The following is a 21,918-nucleotide window of genomic DNA, read 5'->3' as shown; positions in this document are numbered from 1 at the left end:
ATTATTATTATTATTATTATTATTATTATTATTGAATATGTATAGTGTATACTTATGATATATGTATACTTAAAAATAATAAAAAGTAAAACAAATTGAAGGTAAGCCAGTGGTTGGAATCATATAAAATTACAGTTAGTTGTAAAGTGACATTTTTTTTCCTTCAACTCATCTCTTACAACGGAAGTGTCGAGGAAGATCCAGGAGAGGAGACTGCAGTAGTACGGTCTTGTGGAAAGAAGAGATGAGAGCTACATAGGGAAAAGAGTTGAGAGAATGGGAGTGAGGGGGAGAAAAGGGCGAGGTAGACCGAAGAAAAGGGGAAAGACTGTGTGAATCAAGACCTGGGTGAGAAAAATTAATCAGGACATGAGGTACACAATAGGGCTGCCTGGAAGAGACTGATAAGAAATGCCGGCCCTATTTAAATAGGAAAAGGCTGGGAAGAAGAAGGTCTGTTACGAAATGATTATGACCATGTATATTACTTACGCGGTATATCTCTGAGGGGAGCTCCATCCTGACCTAGACCCAGGCCAACACCTTTGAGGCCATCCGGGAACTTGAGCTTGTCTGGAGGAGGCTCGTGATACATTGTCACCTTGAGTTTACGATCCAAAAGCATCTGGAAATGAACAGAATATTGCAATACTTTTTTTTTTGCCGGCCTAGTTAGCTTGGTTGGTAGCACGTCTGCCTGGTAAGCGCTAGACCGCGGGTTCGATTCCCGCCCGGGGCGGATTTTGTCCTGAAGGGATAAGGTTCGTTCTCGGAACGGCTGGCTTTCTTCTATCCTGTCTTCCTTCTCTTTTCGCTTTCGGGACGTTCCCTCCTCAATTTCCCTCCATCAAACCTCTAAAAAAAACTCCTTAAAAAAAATGGGGCTGTATTATCATTAGAGAATATCCTTGGTAATCCAGCGCAGGGAAGTATCAAGCATTGAGGATTAAGGGTTGCCCAATAATGGAAATTCATCAGAAATTTTGATGCTATAATGTAATAAATTAATTTATCTGCTAGAATATCAGTCGCGCTTGGGTGATGTTTCAAAGTCATAGAGCAGGAAAAATGAGGACCAACGGAATTTTTCTTTTTCTTCTACGACTTCTAGATCCCGAGATAAATCGATTTAAAAATACCGGTAAATCATGAACTTTGACGTCACGGCATACGCTCCCATAGGCGATGACGCTGACAAGAAACGCCGACCCTATTTGAATAGGAAAAGGCTAGGAAGAAGAAGATTCAATTGGATTCTATTAAGCACCCGTATTATACGGGTTACTTTCTGGTGTTCTCGTGTTGACCCAGCACCTAAATGGGAAGTATTGTGTCCCTTATCGCCCATCTGTTGAGGGACATACTGGGATGGGCATGCTACGACACAGACCACATGGGTCTAATGTAGCAGTTGTTTCATTGCTACGAAAAAAAAGGCGGTGAAACATTCTTTTTTTTTTGTAGGCGATGACGCCACATCAAATGTCCCGAGCAAAGCTCCCTCGCAGGCAATGCATTGATGTGTTTGTGCGCATACGTTTCTGCGCAGTTCTTTCTGCTCCTCCGCTAGCGCGCTTGCATAGTGGCGTTACCTAACGGAGGAAAAAAACAACTGCGTAAAGTCTGACGTCACACATATTTGAACTCTTTTCATTAGAACGGAAAATAAAAATTGAATTTTCGACCTTAAACAGTTATTTTTTCGGAGTTTTGACCTCGGATTTGGATTTTTCGCAACTTTTTACATGGATGATCTATATGCTATGCTCTCCACTCTGTTTTTTAGCCTAAAAAGAAGGAAGAGTCGAAATTGACAATGTTAACATAACTATGTTACAGATGAAGCTCGACACTACTATCACCCAGCCATAACCACCGTCCAGGGAGGGGGAAATATTCGGTTCGGAGGTTCTCTCGTGGTGATGACGTTTCCGTTGGGTTCTTAGATGAATTTTCCGCGATGACATTTCGATTTTTCAAAGAAGGAAGAGTCGAAATTGACAATGTTAACATAACTTACTTACCCATCTGACCCATAAGGATCATGTATTGGAGGTGCATACATGAAGATTGTGGGTTATTCAAATGTTCACTACTGACAGGATTCTTCAATCCCTACTTGATGTCAACGCAAAGTCCAGCGTCCAGCAGATTTGTTCAATCCTCCGCAAAACGGTAGTTCCGGTCGGTAAAAAAGGAAAAAGTGGAAGACCTAAACCTAAAAGTTGAAAGTTGAAAGCTTGAAATCGAATCTTGAATCAAAAAAGTCAAAACTCAAAAGTCCATACTTACCGGGAGGGAATTTTTACATGATGTAAAAAATCCCTCCATTCAGGGAGAAATTGGGAGTTTGGCAACACTGCATTCTGGGAGTGGGTCAGTGGGGTGAGTGACGTGGAGTGAGTGGGAATTGGGAAATTTTGTACCGTTCCATGTTCCATTATCAGATTATCATAATCACAAATTTGTTTCATAATCATACCTAATCGGATTAATTTTCATTTTCACTTTCACTGATAAAATCAATTATACCTTTTAAATAAAACCGTTGAGCCTTAATCACCAAACAAATCATGCTGCCAACACAGGAGATGGAAGATTTTGTGGTAAACTTAGCTAAAGAATGTGGAGAGGTAAGTTTTACATCAGTTAAGTAATTGATTTTCCCAAGTGATGGGTTCTGTAAACTGTAGAACTCATTCAGAAAGAGTATCACTCTTAGGTCCCCACAAATCAAAGAGAGAAGGAAGGCAGGATAAAAGAAAACCAGCTGTTCCAAGAACAAACATTAGGTACCTTATATCCACTGTGTTGTGATATGTCAATAGGTATGATTACACAACGCATTTTCCTTTGAGTATAAAATGCACCCTGGGTGGTAATCAAACCCCATGGCCTAGCACTTACAAGGCAGAAGTACTACCAACCAAGTTAACTAGGCTGGCTAAAAAATTGTTGACTGCTTCAAGATGAGCTAAGTGATCAAGGCTTGAAACTGTCACCTGGTGTATGGTTCCATCAACAATCAACTGAAGCTTTTACAGCAAAACTATTGACCCTTTGGAGATTGATGTCCACTTGAAGTATTCCACTGATTTTTGGTTACAGTTGGTAAGAGAGAGGAACAAACAAAAAAAGAAAGTTGAAGAAAAATTGAATGCTGTAGATCTGGTGACTGAGACAGACAAAGAAGTTGAAAAGAGGTTGATTGCAGGAATATCAGAGAAATATCCTGATCATAAGTAAGTATAACAAGTCATTAGTCAAACCGTTGAAACAATGAAGATTGTACAAAATTGCTGGCCAAGGACTCCAAGGCAGATGACAGTATTTCCTTGTTGTACTTTTTGTTGAAACATCAGGCTAAAATACCTGCTTGAAAAGAGACAAAGGAAGAAAATGTTTCCTGTGTAGATTTAATTTTTATTATTTCATCTTCCATTTGATCCTTTAGTTAAATTAACAGACACACGGACCAATGGCTGAAACTTTGGATTTAGGCTCTAGGGACCTCAAAACGTGCTTTGGCACTAAAAACTGACCATCGAAAATTTGACCTGATCACATTACTTTCTTCCTATGGGATAAGGAAAGTAAAAAAGAACATCAATAAATTATTGCTTTTATTTATTTTTCTTTTTTTAGATTTATTGGAGAAGAATCCACAGCTGATGGCATTAAATGTGAACTGACAAGCAATCCTACTTGGATTATTGATCCCATTGATGGCACAATGAACTTTGTTCATGGCTATCCAAACTTCTGCATTTCCATTGGCTATGTGGTAGATAAGGTTCCTCAGATGGGAGTTATTTACTGTCCAATCATGGACTGGCTCTACACAGCCCGCAAAGGTTGTGGTGCTTTTCATAATGGAACCCGTATTCATGTATCACAGACCACTGGTAATAGTTGATTTTTTTTTTTAAATTACTATTATATTATTATTATTATTATTTAGGTACTTCTTTTAAGCCCAGCAGAAAGCTCCTTCTACTATTGTGGCCAAATTATCAAATTAGGAATATTGATAAAATGCCAATGGAGATTTAGTGCTATATGTGATGGGCATGCTATGGCAATGACCATCCTGAGCCTAATGTAGCAGACATTTCATTGCTATGAAATAAAATAGGTGGTGGAAAAAAGGAAGAAAAAAAGATTGCTTTATCTAAAGTTCATTTTCAAAGTATAACCCAAAAGAAAAATGGCAAACCAAAATTAAAAATGGTGATGAAAGACTTTTTTTTTCCAGACCTCACCCAGGCTCTGATTAATCTTGAAACTTCTGTCAGAAGCTCGGACCCCAAGAAAATGCAGGTGTTCTTTGAGAACTTGAACATTCTTGTGCCAGTAGTACATGCGTAAGTTAAGTAGGTATAAGCAATTAGTTCTAATTTTCAATTTTAATTTTAAGAGTTTTTTGATAGAGGGAACTGTAACAGCGGAGGTCTTATCATCATCATCCCAAAATCGAAGAGGACAATATTGTAGAAAGCTAGTCATTATAAGGACAAACTGTATGGTATAAATTTTGCCCGGGCCGGGAATCGAACTCGTGAGCTAGCGCTTCCAAGGCAGGCGCGCTAACTTCAAAGCTAACTAGGGTGGCTGACTGACTAAGGTTTATTATTATTATTATTATTATTTATTTATTTATTGCCACTCTAAGTGACAAGGCCATATGTGTAACTAATGTTTGAAATATTCGTAAAAACATATTTATACTGTACAGAAAATTTGCAACATCCGTTCCCGAGATATGGGCCTTTTCTGAAGGCCGAAATGTCCCATAAGAAATACACAGGTAGTAGAGACGCGAGGACTCAACACGAGGAGAATCTTTAGCTTTTCTGAAGGCCGAAATGTCCCATAAGAAATACACAGGTAGTAGAGACGCGAGGACTCAACACGAGGAGAATCTTTAGTTTTTTTTTATGTTTGTAGTTTTCTCCGTTGAACATTCGTATTCCCTTTGATCGAAAGAAAAATATTCGCGACCGTATTCTTTCAAAGTGAGAAGCCAATGAGGAGCGCGTAGCGCGACCGTATTGTTTCAATTGTAAAGCTAATGGGGAGCGCGACCTTATTCTCTCGAAGTGCGAAGCCAATAGGGAGCGTGTAGCGCGACCGTATTCTTTCAAAGTGAGAAGCTAATAGGGAGCGCGGAGCGCGACCTTATCCTCTCGAAGTGCAAAGCCAACAGGGAGCGCGCAGCGCGACCATATTCTATCAAAGTGCGAAGCCAATAGGGAGCGCGTAGCGCGACCGTATTGTTTCAAAGTATGAAGCTAATGGGGAGCGCGTAGCGCGACCGTATTCTCTCAAAGTGAGAAGCCGATGGGGAGCGCGTGGCGCGACCATATTCTATGGAAGTGCGAAGACAATAGGGAGCGCGTAGTGCAACGGTAGCATTCTTTCTGGTGAGGATTCCTTCTGACGGAGAATTTTCCTTTTACTAAAATATTCTAAACCCTGGCGAAGCACGGGTAACCTGCTAGTGCTAAAATAAAGAAGTAGGTCTTCCCTTCACTTGACTTTTAGGAATCCGAAACTGATTCTTTCGTTTCCAGCATTCGAACTGCCGGCTCCTGTGTGATTGCCATGGCTCTGGTAGCATCAGGAGGTGCTGATGCATACATGGAGTTCAATGTTCATGCTTGGGATATGGCAGCAGGAGCTGTTCTAGTCACAGAAGCTGGAGGTGTGGTGATTGATCCCGCTGGTAAGGATAAAAACAGAGTAGAGCAGAGTACAATATGGTTGGATGGAAAAGTTCCTTTTGGAGAATCCTGCCCACTAAATCTTCTTTTTCGCCTTTTCCTGTGTTCAGACGGGGTCTGCGTTTTTCATCAGCCCTAGAATGATCGCTTTTGGGCTGACATTTGGTTTTGGCTACAAAATTTTATGAGTGGATGCCCTTCGCACTCATTGCTGATTTTTTTAGCAAGGGATATTTGAGGTTGGTGTGCTCCCTGTTAGTCCCCCAGCCAGACTAGGGTGATCTATTCCCTGTTCAGGGTTTATACACTTTTCCTGGAATTAATTTCCATTACTTTTCCAGAAAATTTCCATGACTTTTTCCAGAAAATAAGGGGTGGAGGTACCTAAAAATGAGTAAGATTACCCTACCCCTTCATTTAAATAAAACATGCAATATGCAGAATGTCAAGGAATATGAGGGGGAATGCGCCGCAGGTCGTTTTTCGGAAAAACTTGATATTTAATTTGAATATTTTTAATTTTTGACCGGGTGACAAATTCTATGACTTTTCCAGGTTTTCTTTAAATTATTTGGTAGGTACACAAAAATAAATAATACTGAGACATGTAGACAATCATAAAATAAACATTTAAAAGGACGGAGATCGATCCACATTTTTCACCAAATCCAGACAAACCATTCAAGAGTTATGAATTATGATGAAAGAAACAGGAGGACATACAAAATAACTTTCTCATTGTTTGTTGACTTCTTCACAAGACTCAAGCATTGCTTGTTTACTCTAGTATGAGTTATGATCGGCACTTACCTATCAGATGTATGAAAAGTTAAAAAAAAAGCAGCTGTCAGAGTTCTCAAGCCACTTTGTGATTCACACAACCCATTTCTGATTTTTCTATTTTCCCCAAATTAACAGGTTGGTGTCTTCCTAGACTGAAATGAACATTTAATCTTATAATATCTTTTTTCACTGTTTCAGGACATCTATGAATGCAAAGGACCTATGGAAGAGCTTCTAGAATTGAATAAAGTTGGAAGGGAAAAGCTATCATTGCTCAGAAATTTGATTGATAAACTAGAAAAATATGCAAAAGAATTTGCAGATGAAGACCAATGTAAAATATTGCAGGAAGATGTTACCAATCATAGAGATCAGTTGACATAGTAAGTAAAATAAATGACAATCTAGTAGTTTTTCACTTCAATTTAAAACTTTTTCCTTGGTTCAATTTCAGTCCCCCCTCATTTTTATTGTTAAGTAATTTATGCTCGCTCCCTAAATAATATATAGCCAGCCTAGTTAGCTTAGTTGGTAGTGCGTCTGCCTTGTAAGCGCTAGGCCGTGGGTTTGATTCCCACCCGGGGTGGATTTTATTCTGATGGGATAATATTCAGGTTTTCTTTAAATTTTCACAATTTTCCATGACTTTTTGGCCGATTTTCAGATTCCATGACTTTTCCAGGTCGCGTATAAACCCTGCTGTGTAAGGTCACCCAAACTATATAAAGCCATAAAGAAGCTTAGTACCTATCCTAGAGCACAGCAGAATTAAATGAAAGCCAGTCGTAAAAAAAAAAAAAAAAAAAAAAAAAAAAAAAAAAAAAAAAAAAAATATCTAAAATAAACTTCGAACAAAACTTTCAATGTTAATTGAAACACGAATTTCGCTAAACGTCTACATACAAATGGAAAATCAATAACTTGCAGGTTATTACCTATATTTATAGGTAGGTACATACCAAGGATTTCTATCTTGTTTAAGCATCATCACGGATTGGGTAGTATTGCTTCACGTTCTTGGCTAATTCTTGAGCCAACTCTGACGTAGAAGCACACAGCAATCTGCCACTCATCAAATCAAATGGTCCCCCTGGAATCAGATCAAAGAAAAAATTGTACTACAAGAATATTAATACATCGCGAACAATATGTGTTAACTCAAAATTAAAGCACCTAAAAAAATAAAAAATCGACAGTCTAGTTTTACCATTCCTTATAAAGTAGAGCGTTTGCCTTATAAGTGCTAGGTCACGGTCACGGGTTCGATTCCCCGCGGGGCGAACAATATCCTAAACAGATAAGGTTCGTTCTTGGAACGACTGGCTTTCATTTAATTCTGCTGTGCTCTAGGATAGGTACTAAGCTTCTTTATGGCTTTATATAGTTTGGGTGACCTTACACAGCAGGGTTTATACGCGACCTGGAAAAGTCATTAGGGAAATTCGTGTTTCAATTAAAATTGAAAGTTTTTTTCGAAGTTTTTTTTAGTTTTTTTTTTTTTTTTTTTTTTTTTTTCATTTTTGTGATATTATGGTGCGTTTCCACTCACTCGGCATTTGCCGATCGGCATGATATTTTTCCATTTGTTTAAATGAAAATAGACAAATGCCATGGAAACGCACCGTTAGGTACTTTAACTACCTATGTAGGTATACTAAGTATGTTTCTAGTCCCAAGTCCCATTACCAGCATAACCTATTTAGTTTAACCTGATATAAAACCGTAAATATGTATACAAATTTATATAGATGTTGCCTGCAGTATATGGACGTATTGATCAGCTGATCTACTTAAAAAGTTAGTTGTGGATGGTGAAGTATTAACAATATTGTGTTCAACCCTGGTGTACACCCAGATCAATAAGAAATAAGTGGGTTAAAAATAAATAGACAGTTTCTAGAAATGAGGAAATTCAGGAAGGGTGGTTAACTTACAAGACCTCACTACACATCACAGTATTTATTCTAATTTTAGTGAGTAGGTACTCGTGCGTATGTTACATTGTTAGGTACCCAGGTACTTAGTACAACTCGAAAATTTGACCTGATCACATTACTTTCTTCCTATGGGATAAGGAAAGTAAAAAAGAACATCAATAAATTATTGCTACGGACCAATGGCTGAAACTTTGGATTTAGGCTCTAGGGACCTCAAAACGTGCTTTGGCACTAAAAACTGACCATCGAAAATTTGACCTGATCACATTACTTTCTTCCTATGGGATAAGGAAAGTAAAAAAGAACATCAATAAATTATTGCTTTTATTTATTTATTTATTTTTCTTTTTTTAGATTTATTGGAGAAGAATCCACAGCTGATGGCATTAAATGTGAACTGACAAGCAATCCTACTTGGATTATTGATCCCATTGATGGCACAATGAACTTTGTTCATGGCTATCCAAACTTCTGCATTTCCATTGGCTATGTGGTAGATAAGGTTCCTCAGATGGGAGTTATTTACTGTCCAATCATGGACTGGCTCTACACAGCCCGCAAAGGTTGTGGTGCTTTTCATAATGGAACCCGTATTTGGTCCGATAGCAATACTTTCTCATCACCTACACTGTGTAGGTAGGTTTCATGTACATAATGGTAATAGAAAGTAAAAATGAAAGCTGTTATTTGGCAAAATTGTGCCTTCATTTATTAAAGAAATTAAACATAGAAGAATACAATTGGGATGCACGAGGGACGATAGGTGATAGGTAACATACCTATTATTAAACACAGATAAACAAAATACAGTCGAACCTGGATAAACGAGAATCCAAGGGACCAGCTCATTTTTTCGTTAAAAAGATTTTTTTTTTTAAAAAAAAAAAAAAAAAAAAAAAAAAAAACGATTCTATATCCCATAATTTCTCCTTCCTCTTCCATTTCTTCTCACCATTTCTTTTTCGTACTTGACCAATCATAGGAAATTTCGGGATGGATTTTATCCTAAAAATAGATAATGTTCGTTCTCGGAACGCCTGGCTTTCTCCTATCCTGTCCTTCTTCTCTATTGATTTCGGAACGATACTACAGTCTGAAGCTGTGTCCGTCCACACAAAGGCGACGGCCGTCCATTGACGAGGTGAGTCGATGCTGTCGAGGTTGTATTAAGGGTTTTAATCGACCGTCGATCGATGTCGACTGGAAACCCGTAGAATGTCGGTACAAATCAGGATTTTGGTCAAAAGTAAGCTGCGATTTCTGTATGTGGACGTGTCAGTTTTGTTGTTAAATAATAATTGGAGAAAAGTTGAGCTGAAAATGCCGAAAAACCATGAAACTGTTTCGTATTATTATAGGCCGGTTGGCGCTTCGAACTCTTGACGTTCGCGCGCCTCCCGGCACGCTCGATACTGCTACTAAGGCTTACCTACGGCGCGAACGACATTTATTAACATGTTAAAGTGCCTTATTCGAAAGAAAAGGCTTACCCAGCATAGCATAACACTTGGCCAGTACATCCTGCGTGTACAGAAGTAAAAAAAAAAAAAAAAAAAAAAAAAAAATGAAAATAAAAAATAAAAGAGGACCCCGAACATCAAGAGTTTGAAGCGCTGCCCAACTTACATTAACACGAAATAAGAGTTGCAAGGGTTTTCGGCTTTTTCATCCCTTCCACTTCAAGCAGAATTCAATTTCATATTCTTGGTCACAGCTTAGCACTACACACAAAAAGCCCACCTAGAGGATTAGGTGTAGGGACCAAAAGTCACAAAGGTGTGCTAACCTTCAAGAATGTACGATATTCTTCGTTGGACGTTATTCTTACCACAAGCAAGAGAAGGAAGACTGGCGACAGAAGAGGAAGCACTAGAAGAGGTCGACGACACTTGCATGCTCATCGCTTCCACACTATTCTCCTCGGATTTCTCAATGGTGAGAACATCTTCCTTAAAGTCCAAATGGGAAGTGTCCTGGAGTCGACACAGCTTGAGTGAGGAGCTGAGAGTTTCCTGGACATCTTGTTTGAGAGCCACTGTGAGGAGAGAGAAATGAGAATGATTTAATGTTAGAATAGCTTTCATGACCGAGCGGGCATCACACTAGGCTTGTATGCCGGAAGTCCCGGGTTCAATTCTTGACAGGGTCCAAGTTTTTTCTGCTCTGTGCTTGGAGTTCAGGGTTCACCCAGCCTCGTTAGGACAACTGAGTAGATAATTTAATCAAGTACAAACAAGTGGTGTCATTAACAAAACAATCTTCTCTCATATATTGACAATATTTGTACACCTAAAGCCCATGTTTCGAGAGGTACTAATTCCCAAGACACTTGCGGAGTCCTAAAAAGAGTCACTTGTTATAGCACCATGCAGATGTTTCAGCCCTATCGCCCAACAGCAAACCAGCGAGCAGCGTACGCACAATAATCTAATTATTAGATTAACCTCTACCAGGTACTTGTACTAAAACGGCTACTTTCTCTGTAGCGTATAATATCTCTAGTAGCGCGGTCAAACTTTCTTGACATGGCGGGGCGGAGCGCTACCGCGCTCCTTAATTCGAATCAATCGAGCCATGGACAGTGCTGCAAGAAGTGGAGCCTTCAATAACCTTTTCGTTAGTAACATTTGGAAGTGTGATAAGGCCGTAGCAGTTGAGTGAAGAACGAAGTCCATTATTGAAGCTTAAAATTTCGTGATGTTCACTGACGCTGGTTTTGACTGGTGTTTGAAACATCCTGCTTTCCGACTTCAAACTGACTGAATGGAGTGATTGGAGGACATCTTGATTAGAAGTTCGATCCACCCATTGGTCTGTTTTCTTCTACGGCAGCTGTTCTTCTTACATTTGATAGGTTTGTCTAAGTTGGACTTCCTGCTTAGAAATAAACTTACACACTAGTTTCTTAAAAGCTAATGGTGCGGTCGAAAATACAACCTTGATTCAGAGCTGACTGTACGGTACTGTAATTAGTACAAGTAAGGATGTGAAAATAAGAATAGTAGGAATCACAACAAATAGATAATTTCCCATTCCCACCCATATATCTTTGGTGCTTAGAGGGCAAATAAATAAAAATATCCTTGGGAAAAATTACATTCCCTTAAGTCCATACTCTACTTATTAAATTGTAAATGAATAAAAAGAACAAGATGATTTATGCGACAAAAAAGAAATTAAAGCAAATTTATTGTTGTTTAAACTGTGTAAATACATGGAACATTTTAATATAAAAATTACAAAATCAAAATATTGATAAAATTCGCTTAGAGGGCAAATAAATAAAAATATCCTTGGGAAAAATTACATTCCCTTAAGTCCATACTCTACTTATTAAATTGTAAATGAATAAAGAGAACAAGATGATTTATGCGACAAAAAAGAAATTAAAACAAATTTATTATTGTTTAAACTGTGTAAATACATGGAACATTTTAATATAAAAATTACAAAATCAAAATATTGATAAAATTCATAATTACCATAGCGCAAACTGTTGCATAAACTTCCACATTAGCACAAATTGGATGTCTTCTTTCTTAAAATTTACACATTTCCCAGGGATTCGTGTACTTTTGATCCCTTTCCGAATAGGATGAACACTTGAACAGGATTCAAAAAGGTGTGTATTCCGAAGATGCCTCCTTTGATTAACCTTGAGTTGGGATCACATGGCAGGATGAATACCTAACTTGTAGCTGGATAGGGACAGTACACAGTGTTGCATAAACTTCCACATTAGCACAAATTGGATGTCTTCTTTCTTAAAATTTACACATTTCCCAGGGATTCGTGTACTTTTGATCCCTATCCAAGTAGGATGACCAGGATACAAAAAGGTGTGTATTCCGAAGATGCCTCCTTTGATTAACCTTGAGTTGGGATCACATGGCAGGATGAATACCTAACTTGTAGCTGGATAGGGACAGTACACAGTAGTCGCTTTCCTGATTGTGAATGAGATCAGAGATTTGCTGAAAGGGTTCCTGTTATCTTGAAGTCACTTGATACGAATTCTTCTGGTAGTTGTTTTAGTAATACTGATAGAAAGAAGAATGATTCTGTTCAAATCTTCAAAGTGAACATGAAATATCAATACGGGAGCAATGGGAGCATAGTAGATTACAGAAGAAGAGATGACTTCTACTCCTTACTCTTGAAGCATTGTTGTTGATAACATAGGAAGAGTACCGTTATTTGGTCCGATAGCAATACTTTCTCATCACCTACACTGTGTAGGTAGGTTTCATGTACATAATGGTAATAGAAAGTAAAAATGAAAGTTGTTATTTGGCAAAATTGTGCCCTCATTTATTAAAGAAATTAAACATAGAAGAATACAGTTGGGATGCACGAGGGAAAATGACCTAATAGTCAACTTCCGAGTATTTGAAAACAAAAACACATTATTTTAAACTTACCATAACAGTTGAGAACTTCTGTCCCGCTAGGAATATCTTTGGCTGCTCTCACTATCAAGTACTGATCGGAAAAACTGAAAACCAACAAAAATATATTCCGGAATAATTCATAATATTGCGTAAAGATTCGTTCCCACTTGTGAGTTTCTTCCGATTTCTTTTCCCGAATGTCCCGTAGGCAATGTAATTTAAATGAGAGTGTTCCCACTACACAACACGACACGATTTTTTTCGGAATGATAAGTGGAAACGGGGCTTAATGCTGGGATTTTTTTCCGAATGATAAGTGGAAACGGGGCTTAATGCTGGGTTAAAGGGACTCTTTAGTCTTATAAATAAGAACTAATAATATACCTAAATTTCCCTTCCCTGAATAATATACCTAAGTTTCCCTTGCTAAAGAAATAACAAAAGTTGAGTGCGAAGGGCATCCACTCGTAAAATTTGTAGCCAAAACCAAACGTCAGCCCAAAGTAATCACCCTAAATAGGGCTGATTGAGAGGCTGACGAAAAACGCCGACCCCGTCTGTACACGGGAAAAGGGGAAGAAAAAGAAGAAGAATATACCTGTTGATAATATTAGGATCACAGGAATGGTTCATCATGGAGGCTGACGGAAATATGGCGGTGGCAATCCGGACCTGATTATGTGACACCACCTCACCTTCTTCCCCATTAGTTCTATCCGGTGTGGATTCCGTCACTCCCAGCTTGGTAATAGCGTGGCCATTACAGATTAGCTGTCCTAAACATAGGAAACGATTGGAGGTGGTGTTAATGGTGTTGTTTTGTGGCAAATGGCCGAGACTCCAATGTTCGTTTAAATAAACTCGGTTTAAATTTCATTCGCGGATTATGCTATCTCATTTTTTAAATCCAAAAAAAAAAAAAAAAAAAAAAAAAAAAAACAGGGTTAAGTTGGACACTTGTGTTATGATCAAATGGTTAACATTATGTGGATAATCATATAATTTGGACACTGTCCAAAAGACAGCTTGCTAGGGGTTTCCAGAATCTAGTTTATTTTAAAGTATGTACTTGAAACTTGATGCTCTAATGTCAAAGGTAGAAGACCAATGCCCGCATGTTGTTCCCTTCTCTCTTCCCTAAAGGATTTCCTCACCTGAGATGTTTGTTAGACAAGCAGTAGGCAACTTTATCCTGTTCCTTCAAACTTTTCACTCGGTCAATATCACCAGCCAAGTTTCCAGTTTCAGAGAGCTCCGTTAGCAGCTCTTGCCAGGTATTCATTTTCAAGCTACCAGGCAGACTCCCATAAACAGAATGGAGCGAATGAAACACTCAATACACTCCTAATATGAGTAGATTCACAGTTCAAACTTAACAAAAATTAACTCAAAACTCCATCTACCAGTGGTATGATTTTTAAATTCAAGAAAAATTCAAACGGTTCCCGCCGTCCCGCGCTTTGAATATCAAACAGGTTCACCAACCAAACTGACGAAAAAATTTAACGAGTTTACCAACCTAAAAAAAAAAAAAAACGAAAGCTTTCAAGCTTGTCAGTCCAAATCACTCTTATCAGTATAAAAGTTATTACTTGCATAAAAAAAGACAGTTTTTTGTTCACTTCCCATTTTTTAGGGAGGACGTTATTTTTTGTGACCAGTTTTACCTTCGTACGGGTCCCACGAACGCAAGGTTTTAAAATTTTAATAGGATAAGGAAAGTAAAAATAGGTAGGTAGTTAGGTACCTATACTTTAGTTAAGGGGGACACAGCACTAGGGAACACAACACTTCTATCACTCAAATGCCGTTGAGTGTCGACCGTAAAACATGCGACACTAAAAAGAGATCGTGATAAATTGAAAGTGAAATAAATTTTGCCAATAAAGTTCCGAGGGGGGGAGGGTAGGTTTGCTGACGTGCACTGCACACCCACATTAGGGCGGGTACTGGGCAGTCAAACGATAATGATAATGAATAACTAATAAGGATAAATGTATGTTGTGCTTTTCTCTTCTATCTAGAGTCCACAGGGTGGCCCTATCAGGGAGATCTTAAAAGGTGTGTCCCCAGTCCTCACATAGTCGACCGGCCATCGATCGACGTCGACTGACCCGTCCACACTGCCTCGATAACATATAGATTTACCTCGTCAATCGACTATGTTTCGACACACCTTTTACACCTTTACGATAGACTGAATAACAGTGATCTCTGCAAGGCTAGCCAACATCATAGGGTCTTCCATATTTTCGCACGGCCTTGACATATTGAGGAGCTGGTTATGAACAGGGCTGACTCTTGGGCTAGCTTTTTTCCCTCCTAGCCTAGTATTGTAAATAACCACCACATAACCACTGTTAAATATGAATGGATGAACTCTTACACGCTACACATCAAACATGTGTTGCTAGAGTTCCGGACCTTCTCAGACAACAGTCTTGGCACGTCGCGGACCTTCTCAGACAGCAGCCTTGGTACGTCGCGGACCTTCTCAGACAGAACCCTTGGCACGTCGCGGACCTTCTCAGACAGCAGCCTTGGTACGTCGCGGACCTTCTCAGACAGAACCCTTGGCACGTCGCGGACCTTCTCAGACAGCAGCGTTGGCACGTCGCGGACCTTCTCAGACGGAACCCTTGGCACGTCGCGGATCTTCTCAGACAGAAGCCTTGGCATGTCGCGGACCTTCTCAGACAACAGCCTTGGCACGTCGCGGACCTTCTCAGACAGCAGCCTTGGCACGTTGTGGACCTTCTCAGACAGCAGGCTTGGCACGTTGCATGCACCTGTTCCTTATAAATGGGTGACCTCCTGGACATCAATCATGTGTTGCTGACATCCCAGCCACACACAAGCTGGGTGAGTATGTAAGGAGGCGAGTAGATTGTCACCGAATGGAGGGTAAAACTCTCGTTGAGCGTTGCTAAAAAAGAAAGAAGTTACCTATAAAGCGACGTAAAAGCGTAAAACCCCTATCCATGTGCGCGTTTAATCCCTGACACGACGGTCACTCCCGAGGATCCATGTTGAAAGAATTTGACTTACAGTATCCGCTCCTCAATTTGACGGTCTTCAAAATCCCGGTTTCAAGAACTCTTCAAGACCACGGCCCCACTCGAAATTGGCCATCCTGAGAGGCCCTCCCCCCAACGGAGCACTTAATAGCTGTTCCACCCTGTTTCTGATAGAGGTCATCATTGCGTCGTCATGGCAACCTCCAAGGAAAACAAATCAGCTTATCAAGTTATCAATGAAAATTGTCTCTTCATTTGTAGATTAGACGGGAGGAATGATGTTTAGTGGTCAAACACGCTCTTCCTGTAACATGAACGTTGTTGTTTTGACAACTTAGCCAAATCCAGGGAGTGTGATGGTTTCTAGCACTTAATAGCTGTTCCACCCTGTTTCTGATAGAGGTCATCATTGCGTCGTCATGGCAACCTCCAAGGAAAACAAATCAGCTTATCAATGAAAATTGTCTCTTCATTTGTAGATTAGACGGGAGAAATGATGTTTAGTGGTCAAACACGCTCTTCCTGTAACATGAACGTTGTTGTTTTGACAACTTAGCCAAATCCAGGGGGTGTGATGGTTTCTAGTCAAGTTCAGCTGCCTCGTCTAGAACTACATTACATATGTACATACATGAGCGATCTACCATCGTGAGGGCTTGAGCTTGTTCTATTAAAGCCATGTGAGCCTCTTCTAGTTAGCTAGGCTGGTTAGGGGTTTCCGTATGTTTTCCCTGTTTATAGTCCTCCAGCTAGGCCAGACGCTGGCAAACAATCTTCTCTCATATATTGACAATATTTGTACACCTAAAGCCCATGTTTCGAGAGGTACTAATTCCCAAGACACTTGTGGAGTCCTAAAAAGAGTCACTTGTTATAGCACCATGCAGGTGTTTCAGCCCTATCGCCCAACAGCAAACCAGCGAGCAGCGTGCGCACAATAATCTAATTATTAGATTAACCTCTGCCAGGTACTTGTACTAAAACGGCTACTTTCTCTGTAGCGTATAATATCGGTGTTTGAAACATCCTGCTTTCCGACTTCAAACTGACTGAATGGAGTGATTGGAGGACATTGAAGAAAATTTGGTATGTTATCGGATATCCTGAAGGGCAAATCATATGCAGAGTTAAGAGAGGATGCACAAGATAGAGAAAAGTGGAGCAAGTTGTACTGATACCTGTCCTTGGACAGATTTACAACAGAGTTAAGAGAGGATGCACAAGATAGAGAAAAGTGGAGAAAGTTGTACTGATACCTGTCCTTGGACAGATTTACAAATATATATATTTATGTATTTGAAATGTAAAATCATAACTTACCTATATGACGAAGCATGCGATGTCCTATGTCGAGAAGAAGAGGAAGAGAAGGATCAAGATGGGGAGGGGAACCAGAGCTCATATAATCCGTGAACTGTTCAAGGTACAGCGTGAGAAGCGTAGCCGTCTGAAAAACGAAACACATAACAATCAAGCCCGAAGGAATTACGATCTTGAAGATTTGGGCTTGCTCTTTTAAAGCAGAGAGAACTCTTTGAAAAAATTGTCAGCTAGCTAGAGCCCGAAGGAATTACGATCTTGAAGATTTGGGCTTGCTCTTTTAAAGCAGAGAGAACTCTTTGAAAAAATTGTCAGCTAGCTAGGTTGGTTAGGGCTAGCTGTTCTCCTCCCTGTTTATAGTCAAACAGCTAGACGCTAGTCTACTCTCTGTTTACCGTCCCCAAGCCAGACGAAAAGGCAATGTACAAAAAGATTTCATAACCTGCAGGGTTGAATGGTAGAGATTGCCCCCAGACAATAATTTCGCCCTTTGTTTGTAATTCCTTGTACATATTTGTGTACACTGAATTATAACCAATAAAGAGGGTAAATGGACAAGTGACTCACGTTCATGGAAGTTGGTACATCCGACAGATCCATATACGATTTTACCCCACGAAGACGTAACTATAATTTTGGACTTTTCAGCAGATGGGTTATTTTAAACAAAGAATTCTGTAGGTAGGTAATAGACACTCCATATTTAGGCAAGTGAAAAAAAAAGACAATAAAACTGGATGTGTGTCTCCAAGCTTTTTGAGGATGTATTCATGCTCCATTTTATACTCAATGCCCCATTAATAAATGCCAGAGACTTAAGAGCCACAAAGGACAAAGACCAAGTGGAAATCATGATTGCCAATGTTTATTGGGACACAGTACTACAAGAAGATACACTCTCTAACCTAAGAAGGTAAAATAAAACAATTTAAAAATGATTACTTTATAATGTTCCAAATGAAATTCTGTGGCAGATCTGTTGGCATACGCCAGAGCCATTTCAGGACTATTTGGTGGTGCAAACAAGATACTTTTGGAGTACAACTCAAATGCTCCACAATCATCTCCTGTTTTGAACTTATCATTGCCAAGCTGCCTATAGGTGATGGACTTACAAGCAGACTTGGCACTTGATGTCATCCCAATTGTATCCCTTATCCAATCAACCAGAATGCCTCTGTAAACAAAATGTTACGGTGTAGTTAAGTAGGTGTAAGAAATAACTTATTTATCAGGGCTTGGGGACTGATATCTACATTATTCATTATCACTGTTCAAACAACTGGGTTGGACAGTAGGCTATTTACAATTTTACCTACTAGATATCCAAATTACTTAATTCCAACTAAAAAAAAAAAAAAAAAAAAAAACAGGGTTAAGTTGGACACTTGTGTTATGATCAAATGGTTAACATTATGTGGATAATCATATAATTTGGACACTGTCCAAAAGACAGCTTGCTAGGGGTTTCCAGAATCTAGTTTATTTTAAAGTATGTACTTGAAACTTGATGCTCTAATGTCAAAGGTAGAAGACCAATGCCCGCATGTTGTTCCCTTCTCTCTTCCCTAAAGGATTTCCTCACCTGAGATGTTTGTTAGACAAGCAGTAGGCAACTTTATCCTGTTCCTTCAAACTTTTCACTCGGTCAATATCACCAGCCAAGTTTCCAGTTTCAGAGAGCTCCGTTAGCAGCTCTTGCCAGGTATTCATTTTCAAGCTACCAGGCAGACTCCCATAAACAGAATGGAGCGAATGAAACACTCAATACACTCCTAATATGAGTAGATTCACAGTTAAAACTTAACAAAAATTAACTCAAAACTCCATCTACCAGTGGTATGATTTTTAAATTCAAGAAAAATTCAAACGGTTCCCGCCGTCCCGCGCTTTGAATATCAAACAGGTTCACCAACCAAACTGACGAAAAAATTTAACGAGTTTACCAACCTAAAAAAAAAAAAAAACGAAAGCTTCAAGCTTGTCAGTCCAAATCACTCTTATCAGTATAAAAGTTATTACTTGCATAAAAAAAGACAGTTTTTTGTTCACTTCCCATTTTTTAGGGAGGACGTTATTTTTTGTGACCAGTTTTACCTTCGTACGGGTCCCACGAACGCAAGGTTTTAAAATTTTAATAGGATAAGGAAAGTAAAAATAGGTAGGTAGTTAGGTACCTATACTTTAGTTAAGGGGGACACAGCACTAGGGAACACAACACTTCTATCACTCAAATGCCGTTGAGTGTCGACCGTAAAACATGCGACACTAAAAAGAGATCGTGATAAATTGAAAGTGAAATAAATTTTGCCAATAAAGTTCCGAGGGGGGGAGGGTAGGTTTGCTGACGTGCACTGCACACCCACATTAGGGCGGGTACTGGGCAGTCAAACGATAATGATAATGAATAACTAATAAGGATAAATGTATGTTGTGCTTTTCTCTTCTATCTAGAGTCCACAGGGTGGCCCTATCAGGGAGATCTTAAAAGGTGTGTCCCCAGTCCTCACATAGTCGACCGGCCATCGATCGACGTCGACTGACCCGTCCACACTGCCTCGATAACATATAGATTTACCTCGTCAATCGACTATGTTTGGACACACCTTTTACAGCTTTACGATAGACTGAATAACAGTGATCTCTGCAAGGCTAGCCAACATCATAGGGTCTTCCATATTTTCGCACGGCCTTGACATATTGAGGAGCTGGTTATGAACAGGGCTGACTCTTGGGCTAGCTTTTTTCCCTCCTAGCCTAGTATTGTAAATAACCACCACATAACCACTGTTAAATATGAATGGATGAACTCTTACACGCTACACATCAAACATGTGTTGCTAGAGTTCCGGACCTTCTCAGACAACAGTCTTGGCACGTCGCGGACTTGTGACTACCACTTTGTATGCGTACTTGTGATGAGAGAGACCTTTGAACCCGGGTCCCTTCGACTTGAGGACATTGATGAGGGCGTGATTGTGACTACCACTTTGTATGCGTACTTGTGATGAGAGAGACCTTTGAAGCCGGGTCCCTTCGACTTGAGGACATTGATGAGGGCGTGGCGCTGCATGCTGGACCCTGCCTCTATCAGTTTAATCACCACCAGGGAGCCATGCATATCTGTCACTACTGTCATCAGACTACTGATCACTTGTCTGAAGATAACTTTCAGTTCATTCTCACTGCCGCTTGCTATCTTCTGTTCCAACACGGCACAACCTTCTCGACTACACGCCATCTGTAGCACTTTGTCCTCGAGTTCCTTCAATGCACCTTGATACTCCAACTCTTTCAAAGCATTCTGAAACAAAACAGAAACAGGAGGGTCCATCCCGACATTGTGAAATGAAGAATACTGCCAGCAATTCATCCTCAAGATGATTCAAAACTACACACAGAATAAGATGTTGAATATGTCCATGCACTCTGGCAGAGAGACTAGTGACAAGCAGACAGGCGAACAGGTCCTTCCTTAAGATGAAGAAAACCTTTGAAACAGGAGGGTCCATCCCGACATTGTGAAATGAAGAATACTGCCAGCAATTCATCCTCAAGATGATTCAAAACTACACACAGAATAGGATGTTGAATATGTCCATGCACTCTGGCAGAGAGACTAGTGACAGGCAGACAGGCGAACAGGTCCTTCCTTGAGATGAAGAAAACCTTCTAAATAGGTATTGCGAATTCCGAGACACAATACCTAAAAGTCGAAACCATCTGCATTATCCGTCGAGCTACATAAGAAGCTAACCATGTTTCGAATTGTTGCACCTCCAAAAAGAGTACTGAATTCTACTGTATGAACGACAAGCAATACCATGTAGTACAATAATGCTAAACACTGACCATCCTATAGAACTTAGGTACTTGTAATATTCTACTCTAGCTATTCTAGTGTCAGACCAAAGCTAAATCATACAAAGCTCTCATCGCAGACCTTCAACGTACGAAGATACTTAACCAAAAAGAGTACTGAATTCTACTGTATGAACGACAAGCAATACCATGTAGTACAATAATGCTAAACACTGACCATCCTATAGAACTTGGGTACTTGTAATATTCTACTCTAGCTATTCTAGTGTCAGACCAAAGCTGAATCATACAAGACTCTCATCGCAGACCTTCAAACGTACGAAGATACTTAGAAAAGTACACCAGTTCGGGAGATCACCAATGTAAGAAGTGTTGACTATGTGGTGTTTCTTCCCGGGGTATCCCACTATTTTTCTTCCTCGTTGGCTTCAAACCTTCAAATGGGTAAATGGATTGTAATATTCTACTCTAGCTATTCTAGTGTCAGACCAAAGCTGAATCATACAAGACTCTCATCGCAGACCTTCAAACGTACGAAGATCCTTAGAAAAGTACACCAGTTCGGGAGATCACCAATGTAAGAAGTGTTGACTATGTGGTGATTCTTCCCGGGGTATCCCACTATTTTTCTTCCTCGTTGGCTTCAAACCTTCAAATGCGTAAATAGACAAGTGACTCACGTTCATGGAAGTTGGTTCATCCGACAGATCCATATACGATTTTACCCCACGAAGACGTAACTATAAAGTGACGTGTGTCCACATATAATCGACCGGCCGAAGTCAATCGATGTCGATTGAACCGTCCATACTGCCTGGATAATATAGATTCAACTCGTCGACTATGTTTGTACACAGTACACACCTTAGGAACACGAGGGGGGAAAAATACTGATGCAACATAAAAATCATGTCTGCACGGGATG

The 21,918-nt window shown here is 39.7% G+C and overlaps 2 protein-coding genes across 2 annotated transcripts in view; one reads left to right on the top strand and one right to left on the bottom strand.

The window, feature by feature from the left end:
- LOC103508296 overlaps positions 1 to 21,918 on the bottom strand; it is a 34,776-nt gene that overhangs the window by 3,900 nt on the left and 8,958 nt on the right. Inside the window, exon 8 of the mRNA XM_026822715.1 lies at positions 493 to 625. Coding sequence (XP_026678516.1) covers positions 493 to 625 — 133 coding nt within the window. The remainder of the gene's footprint in view (positions 1 to 492; positions 626 to 21,918) is intronic.
- Positions 2,372 to 5,705, top strand: LOC103508140 (inositol monophosphatase 1). The gene is made up of 5 exons (XM_008472676.3): positions 2,372 to 2,633; positions 3,109 to 3,242; positions 3,646 to 3,905; positions 4,256 to 4,373; positions 5,574 to 5,705. The coding sequence occupies exons 1-4, from the start codon at positions 2,574 to 2,576 to the stop codon at positions 4,366 to 4,368; spliced, it is 567 nt and encodes a 188-aa protein (XP_008470898.1). The 5' UTR covers positions 2,372 to 2,573; the 3' UTR covers positions 4,369 to 4,373; positions 5,574 to 5,705.

Source organism: Diaphorina citri, unplaced genomic scaffold (assembly GCF_000475195.1).
Source record: "Diaphorina citri unplaced genomic scaffold, Diaci psyllid genome assembly version 1.1 scaffold19, whole genome shotgun sequence".
NCBI lineage: Eukaryota > Metazoa > Arthropoda > Insecta > Hemiptera > Psyllidae > Diaphorina > Diaphorina citri.
This window is presented reverse-complemented; position numbering and strand designations above follow the sequence as displayed.

What these genes read in the sequence shown, in the direction of transcription:
- LOC103508140 (XM_008472676.3), top strand. Translation starts at nt 2,574, where the DNA reads ATGCTGCCAACACAGGAGATGGAAGATTTTGTGGTAAACTTAGCTAAA. An exon ending in TAGCTAAAGAATGTGGAGAG is followed by an intron (nt 2,634 to 3,108) that starts GTAAGTTTTACA and finishes TTTTGGTTACAG; the next exon opens with TTGGTAAGAGAGAGGAACAA. An exon ending in GAGAAATATCCTGATCATAA is followed by an intron (nt 3,243 to 3,645) that starts GTAAGTATAACA and finishes TTCTTTTTTTAG; the next exon opens with ATTTATTGGAGAAGAATCCA.